A 20,574-nucleotide genomic window follows, 5' to 3' on the forward strand; every position below is an offset into this window, starting at 1 on the left:
AGAAACCATTTTGGGTATGAAATCTTAGGACAGGAAAATTAGTAGAGACTGAATAGTTGTAACATATGTGTCATATGCATTTTGATTCTAAAAACCAGACATTCTTTTTGTGCTAGCAAAGTTATAACTCTATGATATTTGGTATAGCCTAATAAAAAATTACACTATTTGATTTATATTCTGTGTAAAATCGGTGACACCCTATACATTACTTTGCAAAATATTATAGTTTTTCATATTCATACTTACAAAGCTCTATAAATAGGAGTTATGTCAACTATTCCGCATACTTCCATACTCCGTACTGAACAATACCCCAACTCAGCCTTTGGCTATTGTCCTTCCGAAGCATTTTCTTAAAGTTTTTCCTTTTTTATTCAAACTCTTTGTTTTGCCAGTCTTTAATATTACGTCCAACGTATATAAATCGTTCTTCGCTTATTGTGCGTCCGTCCCAGAGATATACAAACGAGAAATTCATATCGTTCTTCAACTTACCTGAACAAAAATGCGAATTGCATTTCACGTGCTTGTATTATGGAACTAAATTATATACTGCAAGAAGTGAATTGATCGACCAGTTTATTCAATTGTATTCGGCATATAAGCTGTTAAGGTGTGGTGGTGAGAAGGAATAAAGAACTACCGGCTATTATTTTCTTTTTTAAAAATTGTTACGTTATATATTCATTAACGTATCAACCATAATTTTCTACAAATAATTTTCAAATTTTGTTGGAAAAATGCCGATACTTTGTTGAAAGAACTATGCTGCATCGATGGTATTCAGACAATGCTATGGTGAACTGCATCGTTGTCATGCCAGAGGATGGCATTGGGTCTGATCTTCGTTATTTCTGGTCTTGTTTGCAATAATCCGTCGTTCAATTATTTCAGTTGATGCCTGTGTAGACATCTTCAGTAACTGTATAATTCGGGTTTAGCAGCTCTCAATACACTTATTTATACCTAATGCAAACCAAGATTTTATGGAATGAATACTCCGCTTCGGTATTAATACAGATGGCTCTACTATATTAATCCATTAATTTTTCACTTCGACCTGTCGTAGTAGATTTACTTTTCATCGGCATTCACAATACGCCGGAGAAAACTCTTCTTTTTTTGTCTGGAGAGCAATGAAATCGTTAGGCTGAAACGAATAAAAAAGGCATTTTCATAAATTCGTTATGTATCCATTTTTTCTTCATTTTGATATGCTAACTTATATAATGCAAATAAATTCTTTTTTAGTTTGAGCTGGGTTTTCGTCCAATAGACCTTGTAATTTATGGTCTTTGTTTTTTCCTAGTTCGTATTTGTCATTATAAATATTGATGTTCAATATCACCACTTTTAATTTCTAGGAACCAGAAAGAAAAAAGAAGTTACATGATTGGCGTCTGTATACACGGAATAACAATAATTTTATGGAATGGAGAAGTGACTATTTTTATTTTCGCCAATAGATATCACTAAATAAAATATAGGTAATCTCCTAATTTTTCTGCTGTGAATTGGAGTATTCAGTTTTGACCTTTTAAATCATTCTCATTGTCATTAGATATTTAACTCTATAGCTTTTTGGCTGACATTTATATGACATGACATGATATGTTAAGTTATTCAATTTATTTAAGAAATTTAGGTTTATTGTAATTTTTGATAAGCAAGCAATAACTTTAAATGACAATTTCCTTTACATTATACTCCTTAACATATCAATAACTGAATCAACATATCTCGAAATGATCTTAATTTTGAAGCTTAGTTGAAGCTGAAAACAATTCAGGTAACATGGGAGAAACTAATTATATACATAGTCTGGTAATAAATGCCAGGAAAATGCTTTAACCAATTCTGGTGATACTGGCAACATTAGATACTGGCTTTGAACTGCTCTCATTAGTTTCTTCAGTAACATAATTTTCATTTGTTGGAGCCTAATTTTTTTGTTACCGTGTTATATTACTATTTGTTATTGGCTAGCATTATTCTGATTCAGATGGCGATTGTTTTGATGATTATTGGAATTATCTTCAACATTATTGGAGTTTTATTCAGTTTTAACGTCTAATTTGTCATTAAATAACCCTGGAGGTTGCATTATTGCTTTAGTTGTCACATAAGGAATTGGATCACTTCATATAGAAGCAGAAGAAGTTATATACAGTAAAATCAAAATATATCTATTACTTCTTAGTAAATTGTCTACTTTCGTTCGTTTCTTTGATTATATTCTTTGTTGGATTTTGTATCTCTATCAAAATAATTTCCAGAGCGCGAGAACACTACAGAAGTTCCAGAACACCTACTGCGACTGTGTGGTACAAAATTTGTTAAATTTTGTTATTTATAGATAATATAATATATACATTGTGGACTTTGTATGGAAGAAATGAAGAAAATCAGGCAGGAATGTAAGGGACTGTGCTGTGTCAACAGGCCAATTTAAATGAAAATGAAGAACATAATTGATTATATAGGTGGAGTGAAGATAAGACGCAATATAATTATTCAAGTATTAGCCATGAAAATAGGACGAGTTGAAGAATTGTATGCAGGATTTCAAGCAGTGTAGTGTGGATATAGCAGTACTACTGAAGAACGGCAGAAAATTGGGAGTTAGGATCTGTCTAATTGAATGGAAATTATCAAAAATAAACAACTAATCATAAAGAATAGAAATAAACTAGTTAACTTGAAAGGAATAATATATATTTTCTAGGATATGTCTAAGGAACAGATGCAAATCCAAGGAAAATTGAGGAATGGAGAGGAAGGGTACTAAAATAGGAAAGGTGCAATATTATAAGGTTAGAGAGAGGCTAGAGGAGGATATGATAGAAATAGAGAATGATCTATGAGGAGTGGGAGTGCGAATCAAAATGACTTGATTGATTGATATTGTTGATATAGAGTCTCCTCAACGCATTCGCATTTTTTAGATACTATCAACATAGATCTATAATTATTAACGACAACCGAGGCTAAATACCTCCCGACAGTTATGTCTTCCAAGGAATTCCAAAGATTAAATTCCAAATTAAATAGATTAATAACCAAACCTATACAACAAAAATCAAGACAAAACGAATATCTGGACAACAAAGAAATAATAAAATTTTGTGTATAAAATTTTGTGTAGATAAAAATCATCCTAAAATAAGGTTATGTACCGGTTAAAATTAGACTATAAGATAGAGACCGATTTCTTTGAGGAAACCAAACAATCTAGACTAGTTTTGAGGCAAGACTCCTTCAATGAATCAGGTAAGTCACGAATTGTTCTAAAAATTAATACATTTCTGCATTTCATCAAAACATGATAGACTGACGAGTCATTAGGAAAGAATATACAAATTGGTAGAGACCGATCAGTAGCCTATTTAATTTTACTTGCAAATATATATTCTTTAAATAGGTAGCAAGGGAAAAGAAGTCCATTTTAATGAAATGGAAACGAAAATGGAAAATAAAACCTAAAGAGAAAGACCAATTATTTCAAGCTTGGGGAAGCAAGGCTATAGCAGTATTCACGTAATAGAAATCTTATTCATAACAAAATCAACTACACAATCTAGTCTTTTGATTATCTAAATTTATATTGTGTTTTAACATAATCATATTTATAAAAGAGTATCATCTAGATTGTTTATACCTCATACACCTAAGATTAACGTTATTTACACCTCAGCCAACTGGTAAACATACTTTACTATCACTAACAGAAACTACTTTACTATCACTAACAGAAACGATACCCACTGCTCGATAATAAATAAAGACCGAAAATAATCCTAGACATTTATTTTCAATCGGTATCGATTTCCAGCCAGATTTATTAAATCGAGACGATATAGAATAATGTCAACCGGATCCATTATTATTAATTATTATCTGTTATCGAACAGCGAACGATATAACCGGTTCATTCCAAGTTAATTTTTAATTAGAACTGGAGATCTTGAGGGATATAAAATAGATAACGTAACATTATATGTGTGTGACTCAATCTTTACCGAATTTTCAACACATTGTATGTCGTTCATTGTTTTCCATGGCCTTGATCCATCTCGCCGGACACACAATAAATAAGGTTTAAAAGTGATCAACTTATAGACCAACTAAAAGACCCAACAGACGTTGTCCTATCCGAATATTGTGTTTTGTTTGGATGGAATAATTTATTTCGACATAATAACAACGAATTAGTGTTTTTGTTGTAATATGTTCTTATATTCTGAAAATTTTTTTAAAGGTAAAAAAATCCTGGAATCCTACCATAGTGCCACCTACCGGATATGTCCAATAATCAGATCGGATGGCGTTAAACGTTTTAGTCTACGCACTCCACTATCACTTCGCATCTTTAGCTGATTAGCGAGTACATTGGGATGCACTGACATTTTTTCGAAATGCGTCACATAAACACGTTGAATTACACTCGTTATTGGTTCAAGAGGAATATATCGTTGTATCACTTCATTTGAAACATAGTACGGAGCATCCATAATGGCACGCAACATTTTATTTTGGAACTTTGTATGACTGATACTATGTTCATCGCCTTGTTTTACAGTAAAATGATGATCTGTGAAGGAAGATTTTAATAGCTCATAATCCGGATGAGGGCGAAGTATCGAGGAAGTAATAACTTGACACAATTTGACCTACAATCCAGTATGCCATGCTTTATCGAAAGCCTGCGATATATCTAGAAAAGCAACTGAACAATATCTTTTGGCGTTTAATTCTATATTTATTTTGTTTACAAGTGTATGCACTTGTTCTATTGTTCCATGCTTATTACGAAACACAAATTAATGTTTTGGAATAATTTTTCTTTTTTCTATTATATAATTTAGCCTCTATATGTACAGTTTCTCAGAAACTTTCGTGGTTATCGGTAATAAACTTATAGGTCGGTAGGAGGTGATATCTTGTGGTATGGTAATTAATATAATTTATTATTTACTCAGGATTATAAAAATAATATATTCAAGGGGTCAGGGGCAGTCGAAAAAAGAGTCATATAAAAATAAGGCTTATTATGAACATATCAATCGACTTCAGATGATCTGTCTAATGTATCAGTGTACAGATGACCCTTAAAAGGTAATACTAAAAAAAACGAGGCTTACTTCTCGAATATGAAGAATATAAGAAGTCGACTTGATTTTGTAATATTATTTTAAATAGGTCTCTATTCTTTCAATATATTTTCATTACTTATGTCTTCAAAATCAACCAGAAAACTGTAACGCGCAATTAATGATATAAATAATGATATAAATAATGATATGATATATTTTATATATAATAAAAAAAAACGTATCTGCTAAGGATACTAATACACCATAAATACACTTAATAATCATAAAGCTTCAATTATTATAAGTATATAGTCATTTTAAGTTTTCATATACACATTTACATTATTTTAATTATCTTATGCATATAAAAACAAGTTTTTTTCCAGTAATCAATGACTATTTACATATCTTTACTTGATATAACGAATAAAGGTAAAACTTTAAGAGATTTTTTGTGTACAAATATATATTAAATTGGTAGTAAAATGACACACAATTAATCTATTTATTAAAAGTTCTAATGACTTAAGAAAAAAACTATGGATACTCTACTTTTAGTATTTTACTAAAGGAAAATAGTTCGTTGGAGATAAATCTGGACTGTAGGACGGCTAGTTAATGTTAGCTCTATTAAGCATCAACTTTTTGCTAAAAGTCTTACGCTTCTTTATGACACTTGAGGTACTGGTACACTTTCAACGTATATTTTTTTAATATGGTCAGAATAATTATTAGAGATTAAATAGCTAAAATAACATGGTCTCCACCCTGCTGCCAACACGATCCAAATTTTAAAAAAAACTCGGTCGACCCTATACAATGCGACATAGTATAAGTTACGCCATCCAGTACATACGTACGAATATTTAATAAAGTGAATTTAATAATATTTAAATTATTCGGCATTTTATATGTGCTTCTCGGAGTAGGCGTTGGAGTCTGGTACATGAATGCAATTTCCAGGACTTATGAAATTTAGAATCTCGCATTTTATTTGTAAATTTAATCTCAGACATTATAAAGCAGTGATTTGAAATTACCATTTTTAAACTTCTTTATTTCGAACTATCAACATTGAACATGTTATATATTCAGAAAATAATATATAATTAATGGTGTAAGAAAATGTTAGCCCGTTAATCATAAAAAAAGTAGCAACAAACCATTTCGTAACACTCTATAATGTTGCATCACTCAGACAACGATAATGATGTTATTGGCTTTAAATTCTACGTAGATATTTCATTGATGATATACGACCATCTTCCTTGAACGTAAAACGTAAAGTAAAAGAAATCTCCATTCATAAATATTTCATAATTATTTTTGGGTAGCATCATTCGTCTAGTTTTTTAACTAATTAAAAAAATGTTCTCAATTAATTACTTTCGGAGTAATCTGGCAAACTATTATAAATAAGTATAATATATTCGTTATTTTGTCGCCTTATAACTTTTTAACAAGTATAAACTTATGTTTTATCATTTATTTATTACATTTTTACTAGTCATTGCCGACTAACCTACAATTTGTCTTTATAATAACTTAAATCTAGGTATATATATATATAGGAGGACCCAGCGGCCCTATCTTTTTTGGAGTAATAATATTTATGTATTAACACTGATGTTTTTATATTAAATGTACCTCAGTATATTACGCAAACTCAGATGGTTTGATTCTTTTGGGTTTCTATCCTGCTCTCGTGTTATTCAAGAGTTGTAACACTTCGCTATTCACATGAGAATACAGTTCTCTTCTCATGTCCCCTTGTGATAATTTTAAAATAAAATACAATGATTATCTCTAAAGTTTTGTGATCACAGCAACATGAAAGCAATACAGCAGCTAGATAATGCGCATGAAACCACAAGAACTTTGAGAAATACATATTAATGTCTTTATATTAAGTACATTTATGTATGATATAATAATAAAGATATATTACTTAAAATTATATTCATTAATCACAGACACTATGTTATTGAAAGTGTCATTGAAATATCAACAATGTCTTATTTCACCACGTTAAGAAATTCTGTACTTGTCCTTATTATGGCACAAAATACGTTACGTTTTTTCATATATATTACTCTGACGGCATACTTCAGCTGTCGCTAAGGTCAAAAAGTGCCGTAATCAGAAGGAATACAGTACTTTCACTGATTACACATGAAATTGGATTTTTTTCTTAGAAAACTCAGTTCATCGGGGAAATACGACCATATATGATTAACATAGATCATTTATATTCAAAATCATCGCTCGAAAGAATGTCGATATTCTAATTATATGCGCGATATATAAAGCTCCTCCGACAGAAATGACATGTTTACATTAAAATTAAGGGGTTCGTTTATATATATATATATATATATATAATATTATATATAAAGTTTATATATATTATAAAATAGACTAAGAATGGCAGTATTGTTTGTACAATCGTCCCATCAAGAGGCCTCTCCTTTCAGTTAAAATAAAACAGTTTTAAAATAAAATACAATGATTTTGTTTTAAACTTTACAAGTCAGTCATAACTTACTTTCATTCATTTATCATACAACTTACATTACACTGTATTTTAAAGTATCTCTTTAGAAACAATGGATGTATCCAAAATAAATCTAGCGAGCAGTAGGGGGATGACTCTGCGTGGGATATCGTGTATTAAAAATAGTGTCGCAGCTCATAGAATGTATCTCGTACTCATCATCAGTTTTGAGAGCACAGTACATTTTATTTCCTTTTAACTGCAACAAAATTTACCATTTTGTCGACATGGTGGTAAGTGATAACTCTCTGTAATATATGGAATAACTCTAAGAAATTATTTTAATTCATCTGTTTTTAAACCTGGCTTCAATCTAGGTCGACATATGTGTGATCCATTAGTCAACTTGGGTTGTGCAATATTATCACTGCTATAAAATAAGAGCTGCTTCGTACCAGCTAATGATATGATGACAGGAAATTGATTTATTGGGTTATGTGGCGCTTTATGATTTAACTCTTATCTAGATTGAGTAATTGATTGAAACAGTGGAGGAAGCATATGGTTCTCACAGAAGAAGTCGAAGTTTTGAGGATTGTTATTTCAAAAAGAATATGAAAAAAGTTATCAACATAGAGATCATTCTGGAAAACAATATGATACGTAGATTCATAGAAAATAGTTCACAAGAAAAGAGAAAATAGAAATAATTTTTTTTTGTCAATTTAAATTTGGCCAAAAAAGAGATATAACATCATGATGGTTTCTATTAATTAATTGACATATGAGAGTTATCGCTCTCTCTCCCTATCTCTTTATTTTGACTACTGTTTACGTAGTACTTACTGTTTAACGTGGGCTCCGAACCATGGTCTTCGGCCCTAAGCCTACCGACCGGTGGACTAACTTAGAGATCAGGTCTTACCCAAATTATTCAAAAAAGAATAGAAATATTTTGATTTCGGCTATATCGATTAAAGATGTACAAAAGTAAAAGATTTATTTAATTTTCTATTAATCTTTTATGGGTTATTGTAGGTCTGCCAGTTGAGTATTTTCAACTGATTTCTACGTATTTTGGTATTCTAAATTGTTAAAATTGTTAAATTGAAAAAAAAGACGGGTAGATGCTTGTATTTTATTTGTAATTACAGTTATTTTATAATAATTATTAGAAACTTTTGATTACCATTAAAGTTGATTAATTTTTTGAAAATAAAATGATGTACGATGAAGGTAATAATAGAAAAAACATTGACTAAGTTACATATTAATCTAAATCTAAATCTTTTGTTTGTAATAGGATTTAATAAAGTACTTAAATATTAAGCAGTTCTGAATTATTATAAGGATTATATTTTAAATGCATAATTACATTTATAGATTTCGAAAAAATAACAGTCTTGTTTAAAGCGTTTTGTTCACCTTGATATATTTTACAATATTTCAAAATTATATTGTTGTTTCAGTGATGTTTCAACCACAGTGTACATCTAACTGATTCGTACAGTTAGTCATGAATAAAAAATGTCTGTGATAGTCTCTCTCTAGTCTTGACCATATATTCCCACGCCTTTTTACGTAAGGCCTGCTCATGATCTCGCTGAATATGTATGACTTCACATATCATCTAAATAATTTAAAAATAAATTATATCGAGAATTTCAATAAGAAATCTCGATAGATATTAGTTTTATTATTAAACCGGTACAAATCGTATCGCGAACAGAAATACGGTAAGAACAACAATATAATGCAACTCTGAAAAAAACTAGGGTCTCATGTGAACGAACACTATCTCGAATATGGAGAAGAAAAAAAACTGTCGGTGAGACACGAAAAAACCACACACACACACACAACGCCAATTCGCCTGTAAAATTTTTTGGGCGTGGACAAACGACAAGGCTGCTAAAATGATATAAATTGGAAAAAGGATACCGATTTGGTATCACTTGTTCGGGTTTGTACAGAACAGCGACAAGGTCTATCAAAATGAACGCATTCATTTGTGTAAGTGGTTTTGCCTACGCGATATCGAGCGAATTTACTAAACGGAACCGTTTGGTCCTTCTGAGTTTTGTGTGTATACGGATGTAAACGTGTTTATCATGTTTTTTTTTCGTAATTTTGTATAAATTATGGACTAATAAATATGCTTTTTATATAAGGCATGAGGAATTTCATCGCCACACCTTTCCGTTATAATAAAATCGCAGCGTAGTTTTTTAATAGCCAGCTTAATAATCATATACAGTGATTTATTAGTTTTTTTTAAATATATAGTTTTATAAGGTGGAGTATTATTAAGTTATATTTTTTGTTGATAGGGTTTTGTTGTTTTGGGAGCAATTGCTTGTGCCAGCGCTGGATACGTTCCATTGGCTGCCACTTACGTAGCTGCTGCCCCCGTAGCTGTTCTTCCAGCCGGTTCCGGATTAGAAGGACAATACGTCCCAGACAATACCGAAAAACTCTACGATGATGGTTCATACAAACCTGAAGCCCGCGCCATCCCATTGGCCCCATCCCCATACGGTCTGACCCCAGCTGGTTCCGGACTTGAAGGCGCCTACGTACAAGACCTCAGCGAGAAATTGTACGATGACGGTTCCTACAAACCCGAGGCCCGCGCTATTCCATTGGCTCCATCCCCATACGGTCTGACCCCAGCTGGTTCCGGACTTGAAGGTGCCTACGTACAGGACATCAGCGAGAAATTGTACGATGATGGTTCTTACAAACCCGAAGTGTACATCCACTAAATTTAGGATTATTTTTTTTTGTAAATAAATAGACCAATAAATTAAATAGAACATTTTTGATACCGAGTTTTGCCTCTTTTTTATCCTCTTTTAATCATTTAAACGAATAAATAAATATGAGAAAATGTTTTTATTTTCTGCTATAACTAAAATTTTTATAAAAATAGAGTTTATAATATCACATCACTACATAGTATAAAACAAAGTCGTCTTTTCTGTCCCTATTTCCCTATGTGCGCTTAAATCTTTAAAACTACGCAACGGATTTTGATGCAGTTTTTTTCAATAGATAGAGTGATTCAAGAGGAAGGTTTATATGTATAATACATGCATAATATACTAAGGCAACATTGCTAATTTTAGAGGTTTCTAACGTGATGTCGTAAATTAACCTATTTTTTTAGGCTTATTTAGCAATTAGCAAAAACGCTGCCTAACCCTATGAGTTAGATCAAATTAATGTACTACAGTATTGTACACCATAAAAACGTCTACAAAAAAGTCCGCGATGGTATATGTTTATCTTTTAGGGATAACCCACATTAACCATTTTTATTGTTTACTTTTTACGTGAGAAAATGGCTTATTTACGAAGCTATTTTAAGCAATACGGCATTAATCCTTATCGAATTAAGTACCTTAAATACAGTGTGCAATTAATATAGATCAATATGGTTCCTTACAGCATGTAAATTAAACAAATATTTTCGGAGATATTACAAATTTAAAATTTGCGTTTAAAAATGTGTAATGTAATAAAAATTGTATGAATTTAGATATTCCAAAGATAGCAGGAAATCTTCATAGTAAGTATAAGGGAAGAGGAATTGTTTTACTCCAAATTTAATGCGTGCAGGCCAAGGGCAGTAATGAATGAACCAAAAATACTGGATCGATTTTAATCATGTTTTCATTGAGTGACATAGGCATATATATTTTATGCCCGTGCAAAGTCGGAGCGGGCCGCTATGTTTTTATATACAACGTTCATATTTTTTCTGTAGTGTATTTAATTTAGTATCAGCATTGCACCCGTGCGAAGCCGGGGCGGGTCGCTAGTCTTTAATAAAATAATATAATTATTTATTTGTATTGTGAATTATATAAAATTTTCATAAAAAACTATTATGTCAATATACTGCTATGTATAAATGAATAACATATATATTTATCATTTAATTATATTTAATCTCAAATATAAATGGAGAAAACTAGGAAAATATAAATATAAAAACGTAATGTTATATTGAAATAATTAAGGCACAACTACATACAATCAGCAAGACAAATTAGAGTAAATCTCTTAAGTATATTCCTTTTTATCAAATTACCGAATAAACAAAATCAAATTCACCAATTCACAATATTGGACTCTCCACAAGTTCTAAAATTATAATAAGAATTGAAATTCTCAACCGTTTAAATAATATTTATTTTGTATCTTTTCATAATATAAAGTGTGAAATAAAGTATAATGTTATGAATGATAACTTTACACTTTTTTGCATATTTCTCTTGTACGGATTAAACCTACACAGACGCCCAATTTCTTAATCCTTTCCCTTGTTGTCAGTTGAAGATGCTATAGTATCTGTATTTAGTCGACTAGAAACATTTGACCCCAATATCAGACACCATCAATATTATCGCCATGAATTTCAAGCTTTTATTCATCAAAATCCCGCACACTATGAGCTCTAATTTCTTGTCATTTAATTTTTGTGTTGTAACATATTTATGAAGCACTGAAAATTGCTTCAGCACTTCCATCAGTGATTTAGTTTGTTGCTGTTGAATTTGTGATGAATTTACAGCGGATATAAAATAAAATAAAAGATCGTCAAAATCAAAATGCTTGGTACTATTTGACGATAATGTAAAAATCATCTTTGGCATGTTTTATAGAAATCTGCAATAGCAGCACAAGGTACATTTTCACATATTTTCAGATTTTCCATGTTTTCTTCAGCTTTTAATCCAATGCATATGTTATTTCGTTTAAATCTAGTTAGTAAAGTCAGCGTTTAAAATATTAGCATGTGACTTAACGTAATCAATTTTCAAGAAGATATTGTCTTCAAAAGGTTTTCTATCTCTGAATACAATTTGCAAAGAAGAGATGCTTCTGATCGATACATTATGTATCGAAATTCATTATAAGCGATTTGGTTATCGCTATTATATTTATGATAATATATCAAAATCCGCATTTTAATCGCATAATGCTTTTCCGCAGTAAATCACCAATCAAATGACATTTTTCGTAGATTGAAGAATTCTTCACAAGTTGGCAACACTGATAAGGTTATGCCAAAAGGCAGCCAATAGAACCAGCCAAAAATCTTCGAAAAGGCCAAAAATCCGTAGAAGATCATTATTTTGACTGATATGTCTGCTGGATATTGAAGGTAAGTCATATGTATGAAGCTTTTATTTTTGGTTATAAATATATAATATAGTCAAATAGAACTGACTTTTATAGAAGCATTTAATTAGATATCGTTTAATTTTTTTTTGTGCTACAGTTTCATTATATAAATGGTAATAAAACGTAAATTGATTCGTCTTCACAAAAAACTCATAATAATGTGTAGCAATAACCAATAAACTGAAGGAGATTTTTCGTAAAATGGGATATTAAATATTAAATTAGTATTATTGAATTATAAATATGTTAATTATTCAAATTACTACCTGAAAATTATTAAATAAATACGGAATATTGGATATTTAAATAAATATCATTATGTGATATGAATATCTAGAACATATATATATTGCAAGTATATTGTAAGTAGTAATATTGCTAGGAGTTCCATCAAGAAGCATTTTATTCTCAATATTCAGACGATTTCAATAAATATTTACAAAATCATTCATTATTTTATCAATCAAAAATTATTTTTGAGTATGAATATACTATTCTATTTGTAACACTACGAGGGTCACTATTTATATTTCCGGAATAGGAAAATAAAACAAATAGTTAATCTGCGAATATATATTTATTGTTTTTCAAAGTACTCGCCACGATGATCGATACATTTTTGCATACGCTTAAGTCAATTTTCAAAGTATTTATTCCATTCCAAATGAGGTATCTTCAAAATATGATTTTTGAACTCTTCAATAACTTCCTCGATCGACCATCAATTCGATATTTTGAATGCTCAAATAGTCTATTGTTTGAGAGCTCGCATTTTCATGATGAAGAACATTCCGGTGTCTCTTGTTTGTTTTCCTTATTTCACCGAAGATTTCTGCCAAACTAATGGTTGTGTACCAATCAAAATTTATTGTTCTATGGTCCTCTAGAGGCACTGTTGCAATATGACCAGTGTTCCCGAAGAAACAGGCTACCATTTTCTTTGAAGTGCTTCGTGCACGAACAACTTTTGTTGCGACTTGTGTCACCTGTCACGATTTTATAAACTTCTTTGGAAGCGTCCCGATTAAATTTCTTAAGCATTTCTTTGCATCAATCGACACGAGCCTTTTTTTGACCGATTGTCATTGAAGTCAAATTAAGTTGATTGATGCACTCTTGTTGTGATAATCCAGGTCGAAAATCGTAAAAAACATCGCACGAAATTGATTCACGATACAGTTCCATTTTTTGCTGAGACGAAACTTTCAACTAAATACAAAATAAACAAATAGCGTCCGTGCAACAAATGTTCTGAGTACGTATATCGTCAAAAATGTCAAACTTTACGATGGAACCGTCAGATGGACGCACATGACAACACTGTTGCCAAGTCCGGAAATATCGACCTCGTATCATTGACATCTGTACATTGCTGTTGAAGCGGTATGAGTCTAATAGTTTTTAATACAGTTTAGTGACTTCTGTCGGTTTGATTGTGTTTTCTACACAAATGATCAATGACAAACATATCAAAACAAGTCAATTGGATTACTAGTCTGTTCGATGACTTTGATGATGTACAATTCCATATTTGCATCCCTTAACTCCAAATATGTTTTACTACTGATCGATAGGTTTGATTTTACGTCAAGCTGGGAATATCTTTCGATTAACCGGTACAGTCGTTTATTTTTTTAATCTGATCTGCCCAGCTTATTGTCAAATATCAGGTTCCGAATTTAATCTACCATCGATATGGATGTCAAATAATGTGATAAATTGTCAAATCAACATAATTGTTTGAGGAACTGGGCATTCTTCAGTTGATATAATTATTTGGAATTTAATTATTACAGATTTGGAGTGAAGTCGTATAATTTTAGAAGCATCAGTGAATAAATAATGAAGAGCAGTTCAAGCAAATGCGGGCAAAACAACTAACCCTTATTTATATTTATGGAGATGTGTGTGCGTAAGTTGATGAATATGTATAAATTCCAATTAATACTGGATGTTTTATACGTAAAATATATTAGATGCCGTTCGGAGACATGCATTTTAAATAAAAAATACGACATGTATTAAATTTGAACGTCTAATTAACAAGTTGGGAGACGCCCAGTTTTCTAACGATACGTTCATTTAAAAATATGACCGTTTACCTTCCAAAATCGCAAATCGTAATTAAAATATTTTTTTGAAAGTCACAGGCAAGGCTGTCAAAATGGTATAAAAATCGAAAAAGGCTACTGATTTGGTATCACTTGTTCGGGTTTGTACAGAACAGCAACAAGGTCTATCAACATGAACGCTTTCGTCTGTGTAAGTGGTACCAACACGTTAGTCGAATATGTGCTCTTGAATTCGATTTGATCGTCCAAAACGCGAAAAGGGTGCGCCGATAAAATAGTTGAAGAAAGAATAGCGCGGTGAATGAAATGTTATCATTGCGTTTAAAACTTCGAGATTATTTTGCTGTTACGTCTAATAATTTTTCTCTTCTTTTTTCTTTTCTCAGTGGATATTTTATTATTTCAATCTATTTATTATTTATTTTTAATTATTTAACAATTTCATTATATTAATTTTCAAAGTATATTTATAATAACTATAAAGCTAGGTGTAGATAGGAGAAGTTTACTAGTCTTAATAATTTACTTAATATCTATAGTAATAATCTTCATGTATTAACTTGTTTTCGTCTTCAAGATGAGTAACCAATCCTTTTTCTGTTGCAGGGATTTGTTGTCTTGGGTGCAATTGCTGCTGCCAGCGCTGGATACGTTCCATTGGCTGCCAGTTACGTAGCTGCCGCCCCCGTAGCTTTCCTTCCAGCCGCCAAAGGATTAGAAGGAGAATACGTGCCAGACAACACCGAAAAACTCTACGATGATGGTTCATACAAACCTGAAGCCCGCGCCATCCCATTGGCCCCATCCCCATACGGTCTGACCCCAGCTGGTTCCGGACTTGAAGGTGCCTACGTACAAGACCTCAGCGAGAAATTGTACGATGACGGTTCCTACAAACCCGAAGCCCGCGCCATCCCATTGGCCCCATCCCCATACGGTTTGACCCCAGCCGGTTCCGGACTTGAAGGCGCCTACGTACAAGACCTCAGCGAGAAACTGTACGATGACGGTTCCTACAAACCCGAAGCCCGTGCCATCCCATTGGCTCCATCCCCATACGGTTTGACCCCAGCCGGTTCCGGACTTGAAGGTGCCTACGTACAAGACCTCAGCGAGAAATTGTACGATGACGGTTCCTACAAACCCGAAGCCCGTGCCATCCCATTGGCTCCATCCCCATACGGTTTGACCCCAGCCGGTTCCGGACTTGAAGGTGCCTACGTACAAGACCTCAGCGAGAAATTGTACGATGACGGTTCCTACAAACCCGAAGCCCGCGCCATCCCATTGGCCCCATCCCCATACGGTTTGACCCCAGCCGGTTCCGGACTTGAAGGTGCCTACGTACAAGACATCAGCGAGAAATTGTACGATGATGGATCTTACAAACCCGAACTCAAACCCTAAGTGTAGATATATATATTTAATAAATTATTTTAGAAAATGGTAAAAGCTCTAGTTCTTCTTCATTTTGGAATTGATAAAACTAATGATTCTTAAAAAAATCTTGAGGAGATTTGGAAAAATTCTCTTGAAATATCGAATCCCTTTGAAATACTTAAAAATTTGATACTATTTTAATAATGCATCTTTCATTCAATTCATCAAAATCCAGCTTATAGCCAGATTTAGTTCCCTCTGATTTTTGGCACTGCTCACAAATCAAAAATTCTTTTATGGAAAATGATTTCCATGAATCAAAGAGATAATATTAGGTGTTTACCTATGTTGTGATCCTTTTTGCACTACAAAAAGTAATCATAGTATTTTACATAATTATATATAACATTTTTCCATTTTTTTGGTAACATGGCAATACCGTTTCGAAATAACGATGTTGGTTTGGCAGCTATTGGTTGGTTGGTTTGTTAATTGGTTTGTTGGTTCTTCAATATTTCGAAATCGTGTGAACAAATGGCAACCAGACGACATGCTAATTTACGACATAAGTTCCTATTTAAGGTGCAACTGTATCTTTTACAACTTTTGCAAAATGGGGTCATGCAGAGGATCACTTTGCGTCTGTTATTATTCATTGCTCGTCGTTTTGTAACAATATGTAGTTAAATATCTACAAGTGACATAGGAAGACAGCTGAAGTAACAGTTCTATTCGGTTTTAGCAGTTTGTAACACAAAACGCCATGCTGACCCCACCGTATGTGCAGCAAGACTTTATGACAATAAATGTTCCAAATCAAATCAAACAACAGTCATGAAAGTCAAAACAATAATTTTGATCGTTCTATCCTTGGCGTCTGCATACTACAGTATGCTTAGTAAGTTAGAACTCAATAATACTAAAGGGAAAATCAGGTAGTTTAACAATTATTTATATTAATTTACATTTTCATCATTATGTATCGCTGGTCTTTTGCCGCCCTTCTGGAATCCTTCTTCACTATATTGATGGATGGATCCAAGAAAATTGATGGATGATTGAAATACATGTATTGAGGTTGACAAAAACTAATTTTGTAACTACAAATCTGTTGTTTTATTGCAAGTTTCGTAAATTTTCACTGTATTGCCGTTATTCGAGTTACTGAACACTCTCCAAGGAAATCTACTATTTGTAAATGTCAAATAAATACTATTTTTCGATCAAAACTAGTTTACTAAATCTAGTGTAAATGTTATCAAGCAGATAAAAACGAATTCTAAACCTGAGTGTGTTTTTTTCGCTTTCGTAGACTACATAATTGCACAAGAAACTGAAAAGGAACCTGAACAAAGCATGAATTCTTAACATCTGTTAATGGATTTCACACGTTCTATTGTAATATAACCTTAAATTTGAACTGAAATATTTAAACAAGGTTCTTTTTATAGTTCCATTAGAATGTCGATTAATTTTCTAATGATGAATGTCATAATAGTGAAACAAACGTCTATTATTAAATATAATATATGTTGATTTTATAAGGACTATGAATTAATTTTGAATGATTTTTTTCGCAAATTTGTAAGCCTTCTTTGAGTTTGAATTCAAGAACTTTTTTCTCAATACTACATTCTATAACTTTATTATATAGGTTTCGTTTGATCTTTAGATTTACACTTTTTTAAACCATGATATTCCTCATCACCTCTATAAACATTATCAATGATTGAAATTTATTGAATTATTAATAATACATAGATAATTCAGACTAAAATCTGTCCTTACTATTAAGAAATTGTAACATGTTGTGCCATAACGATTCTGATATTTTATTTTTTATAATTTATGTAAAATTCTGGGGCGTTGTCTTGGCTGTGCTCTGATTCACGAAACTATTTTTATACGAATTGTTGATTCTTAGCAGTGGCGTATAGTTTTTTTTCTAACTTAATCTTATAGTATTTTATACTTTGGAAGAAGCAGTTAATTAGGTGGAACCAATAACATATATGCTTGAGTTGATACTTTATAACTACCTACGAATTTAAATTATCTTAAATTGATTTAATATTATTTTTAATTCTTTACAATTATCTTAAATAAGGAGTTCTAAAAAAACTATTAAAAAATAATGCTAAAATAGTGAAAGATAAATGCTTAATCTTTACGTCGAACTCTTACGCAATATAATAAAGAATGTCTTTAATTTTTAATTAAAATAATTAATTGAAGGTTATATTTTTGATTTTTATAAGCAATTTACTATATTGCTGTTATCTAGACTGGTTACGTTTAGATATTTATTCTTAGTCTTTAAATGGGCCACTTTCCAAGAACTGTAATTTAGAGTTTATGTTAAGCAGTATGTCTATTTTAGATAAAAATATTAATACTATGGAATGTTGACATATATTAACTGGATGGTTATTCCTCGATACTTCTTTACCGTCTCTGTACCACCGAATTATTTATAATATAAAATCAATCGCGAATCTTTACTCAAAGAGTTCTATCTACTCTGGTAAAACCAAGAAACTGCATTCACCTACTAGTTATCAGGTCAACGTAGTCTTCATCTGCTTAGCTCTAACTACAAGATTGATTCAATTACAGGTAATAGTTAGGAAGTTATACTAAATTAACAAAGGCAAATAATACTAAATAACTAAAATATTTCGAATAATTATATAATCTAGGGATACCAGATATTTAGTAGGATAATATAGTGATAATGTTCCATCTGAACATCCAATGTCACAATTCAAAAGGTGTTGGTTTTCGTTCCATGTTCTTCGAGACTTTCCATTAAAAATGTGATCGTATGCATTTTGTTGTGTTAGTGGCCTGTTCAGCTCTACAAATTTGAAAAAAAGCAGATATTTATCCTATTTATAAGCTTGAACTTTTGAGAATGTCTGAACAACAGAAAAATAGATAGTACATTGCCTGACAACCTGGCACTTTTATTTAATCCATATGTACTTTATAGTCATTAATTTAAACTTTTGCTTCAAAATATATACACCCCGAGATATGTACAATTGAAATTATTAATGTTTTAACTATCACCTTTTAGTACTTTTACCAATTTTCAAAGGTATGGATGTTATACAAAAGCTCATACATAACATAATGTTAGTCTTCTGCTACTAGCTTAGAAGCTAGTACATCTCACTTTTCTGAAAGATATTGTTCTTTTTAAAGTAGAACGACTTTCTTATGCATGTATGGATGAGAAGGTACTTGAAATTTAGTGAAAATTTTCTTTACTTTACTCTGAACTTAGCTTATTTTGTTTGTTTAGAAGACTACAAGTTATCTATTATTTTAAGGTTATTAAATATTATGCTACAAAACACACCCATAGATTTAACTCAAAAAATGCTTAAAGTTTAGCCTCTAAGGGAGAAGGCCCCTTAAAATAAACAACAGAAAAATTATTTGCTATGATTTTTAAAATGCTAACTCAAAGCGTCAGTTATTGGCCCTGAAATAACGATGGGGGTTGATTATTAATAGACATTAAACATATTTGAAATTAATAAAGGAATTTGGAATTTTTTAAAATTATTTTGAATAATTTGCAGAACAGCATTTCGAAATCGTTTGATTGTCAAGCCATGCACAGCACAAGTGTATCCCATTCGAGCTGCAGAGTGTATTCTTCACAATATTTGATACGCCTATATATATGCATATGATATGATATATCATATGCACAGCAAGGCTCTCCTGAAATAAACCATAAGTTTTTGACCTCGAGTTTGTCGTAGTATCCACATTTCATCGCCAGTTAAAATACGCCACATAGAAGACTCTCCCTAATTGTCTGACAAGCAATGATACAGTCATGTTGAAATGGTTTGAAATGGGCTTTCAGTTAATTCGTGTGGGAGCCAAACCATGACACCAGAAGACCCTCTTAAGAAAGATAGTTAGTGGCCCTTATATAACAATGAAGGCTGATTACCAATACAATTTGAAATAAACAATGAATTTTGGAATGATTTGAAATATTTTTTAAGAAAATTCAGATCCTATTCCTTCCCCACATTGTGGCTCTTTTGTTAAACAAAAATATTTCCAAGATCTAGAGTGGATTATTGACAGAAATTTAATGTATTTGGAATTGAGAATGTACATTTATCGTCAGAAACGTTTTGCGTCGATATGTGACAATGGATGAAACATAGCTCCATAATTATACTCCGAGGTCTAATCAACAGTCATCCGAGTGGACTGCACACGATGAACACGCTCCAAAGCGTGGGAAAACGCAACAGTGGGCTGGCAAGGTTAAGGCGTCTGTATTTTGGGATGCGCATGGAATAATTTT

The 20,574-nt window shown here is 31.7% G+C and overlaps 3 protein-coding genes across 3 annotated transcripts in view; 2 read left to right on the plus strand and 1 right to left on the minus strand.

The window, feature by feature from the left end:
• nolo (ADAMTS-like no long nerve cord) overlaps positions 1–20,574 on the minus strand; it is a 546,982-nt gene that overhangs the window by 131,490 nt on the left and 394,918 nt on the right. The window lies entirely within an intron of this gene.
• Positions 9,483–10,421, plus strand: LOC143201787 (uncharacterized). Its single transcript, XM_076413045.1, has 2 exons — positions 9,483–9,603; positions 9,921–10,421. Exons 1-2 carry the CDS (start codon positions 9,586–9,588, stop codon positions 10,353–10,355), a joined length of 453 nt encoding a protein of 150 aa, XP_076269160.1. The 5' UTR covers positions 9,483–9,585; the 3' UTR covers positions 10,356–10,421.
• LOC143201788 (uncharacterized) lies at positions 15,001–16,307 on the plus strand. The gene is made up of 2 exons (XM_076413046.1): positions 15,001–15,045; positions 15,462–16,307. The coding sequence occupies exons 1-2, from the start codon at positions 15,028–15,030 to the stop codon at positions 16,260–16,262; spliced, it is 819 nt and encodes a 272-aa protein (XP_076269161.1). The 5' UTR covers positions 15,001–15,027; the 3' UTR covers positions 16,263–16,307.

Source organism: Rhynchophorus ferrugineus, unplaced genomic scaffold (assembly GCF_030347505.1).
Source record: "Rhynchophorus ferrugineus isolate W39M unplaced genomic scaffold, kcgeb_rfMv2 rfM8, whole genome shotgun sequence".
Lineage (NCBI taxonomy): Eukaryota > Metazoa > Arthropoda > Insecta > Coleoptera > Curculionidae > Rhynchophorus > Rhynchophorus ferrugineus.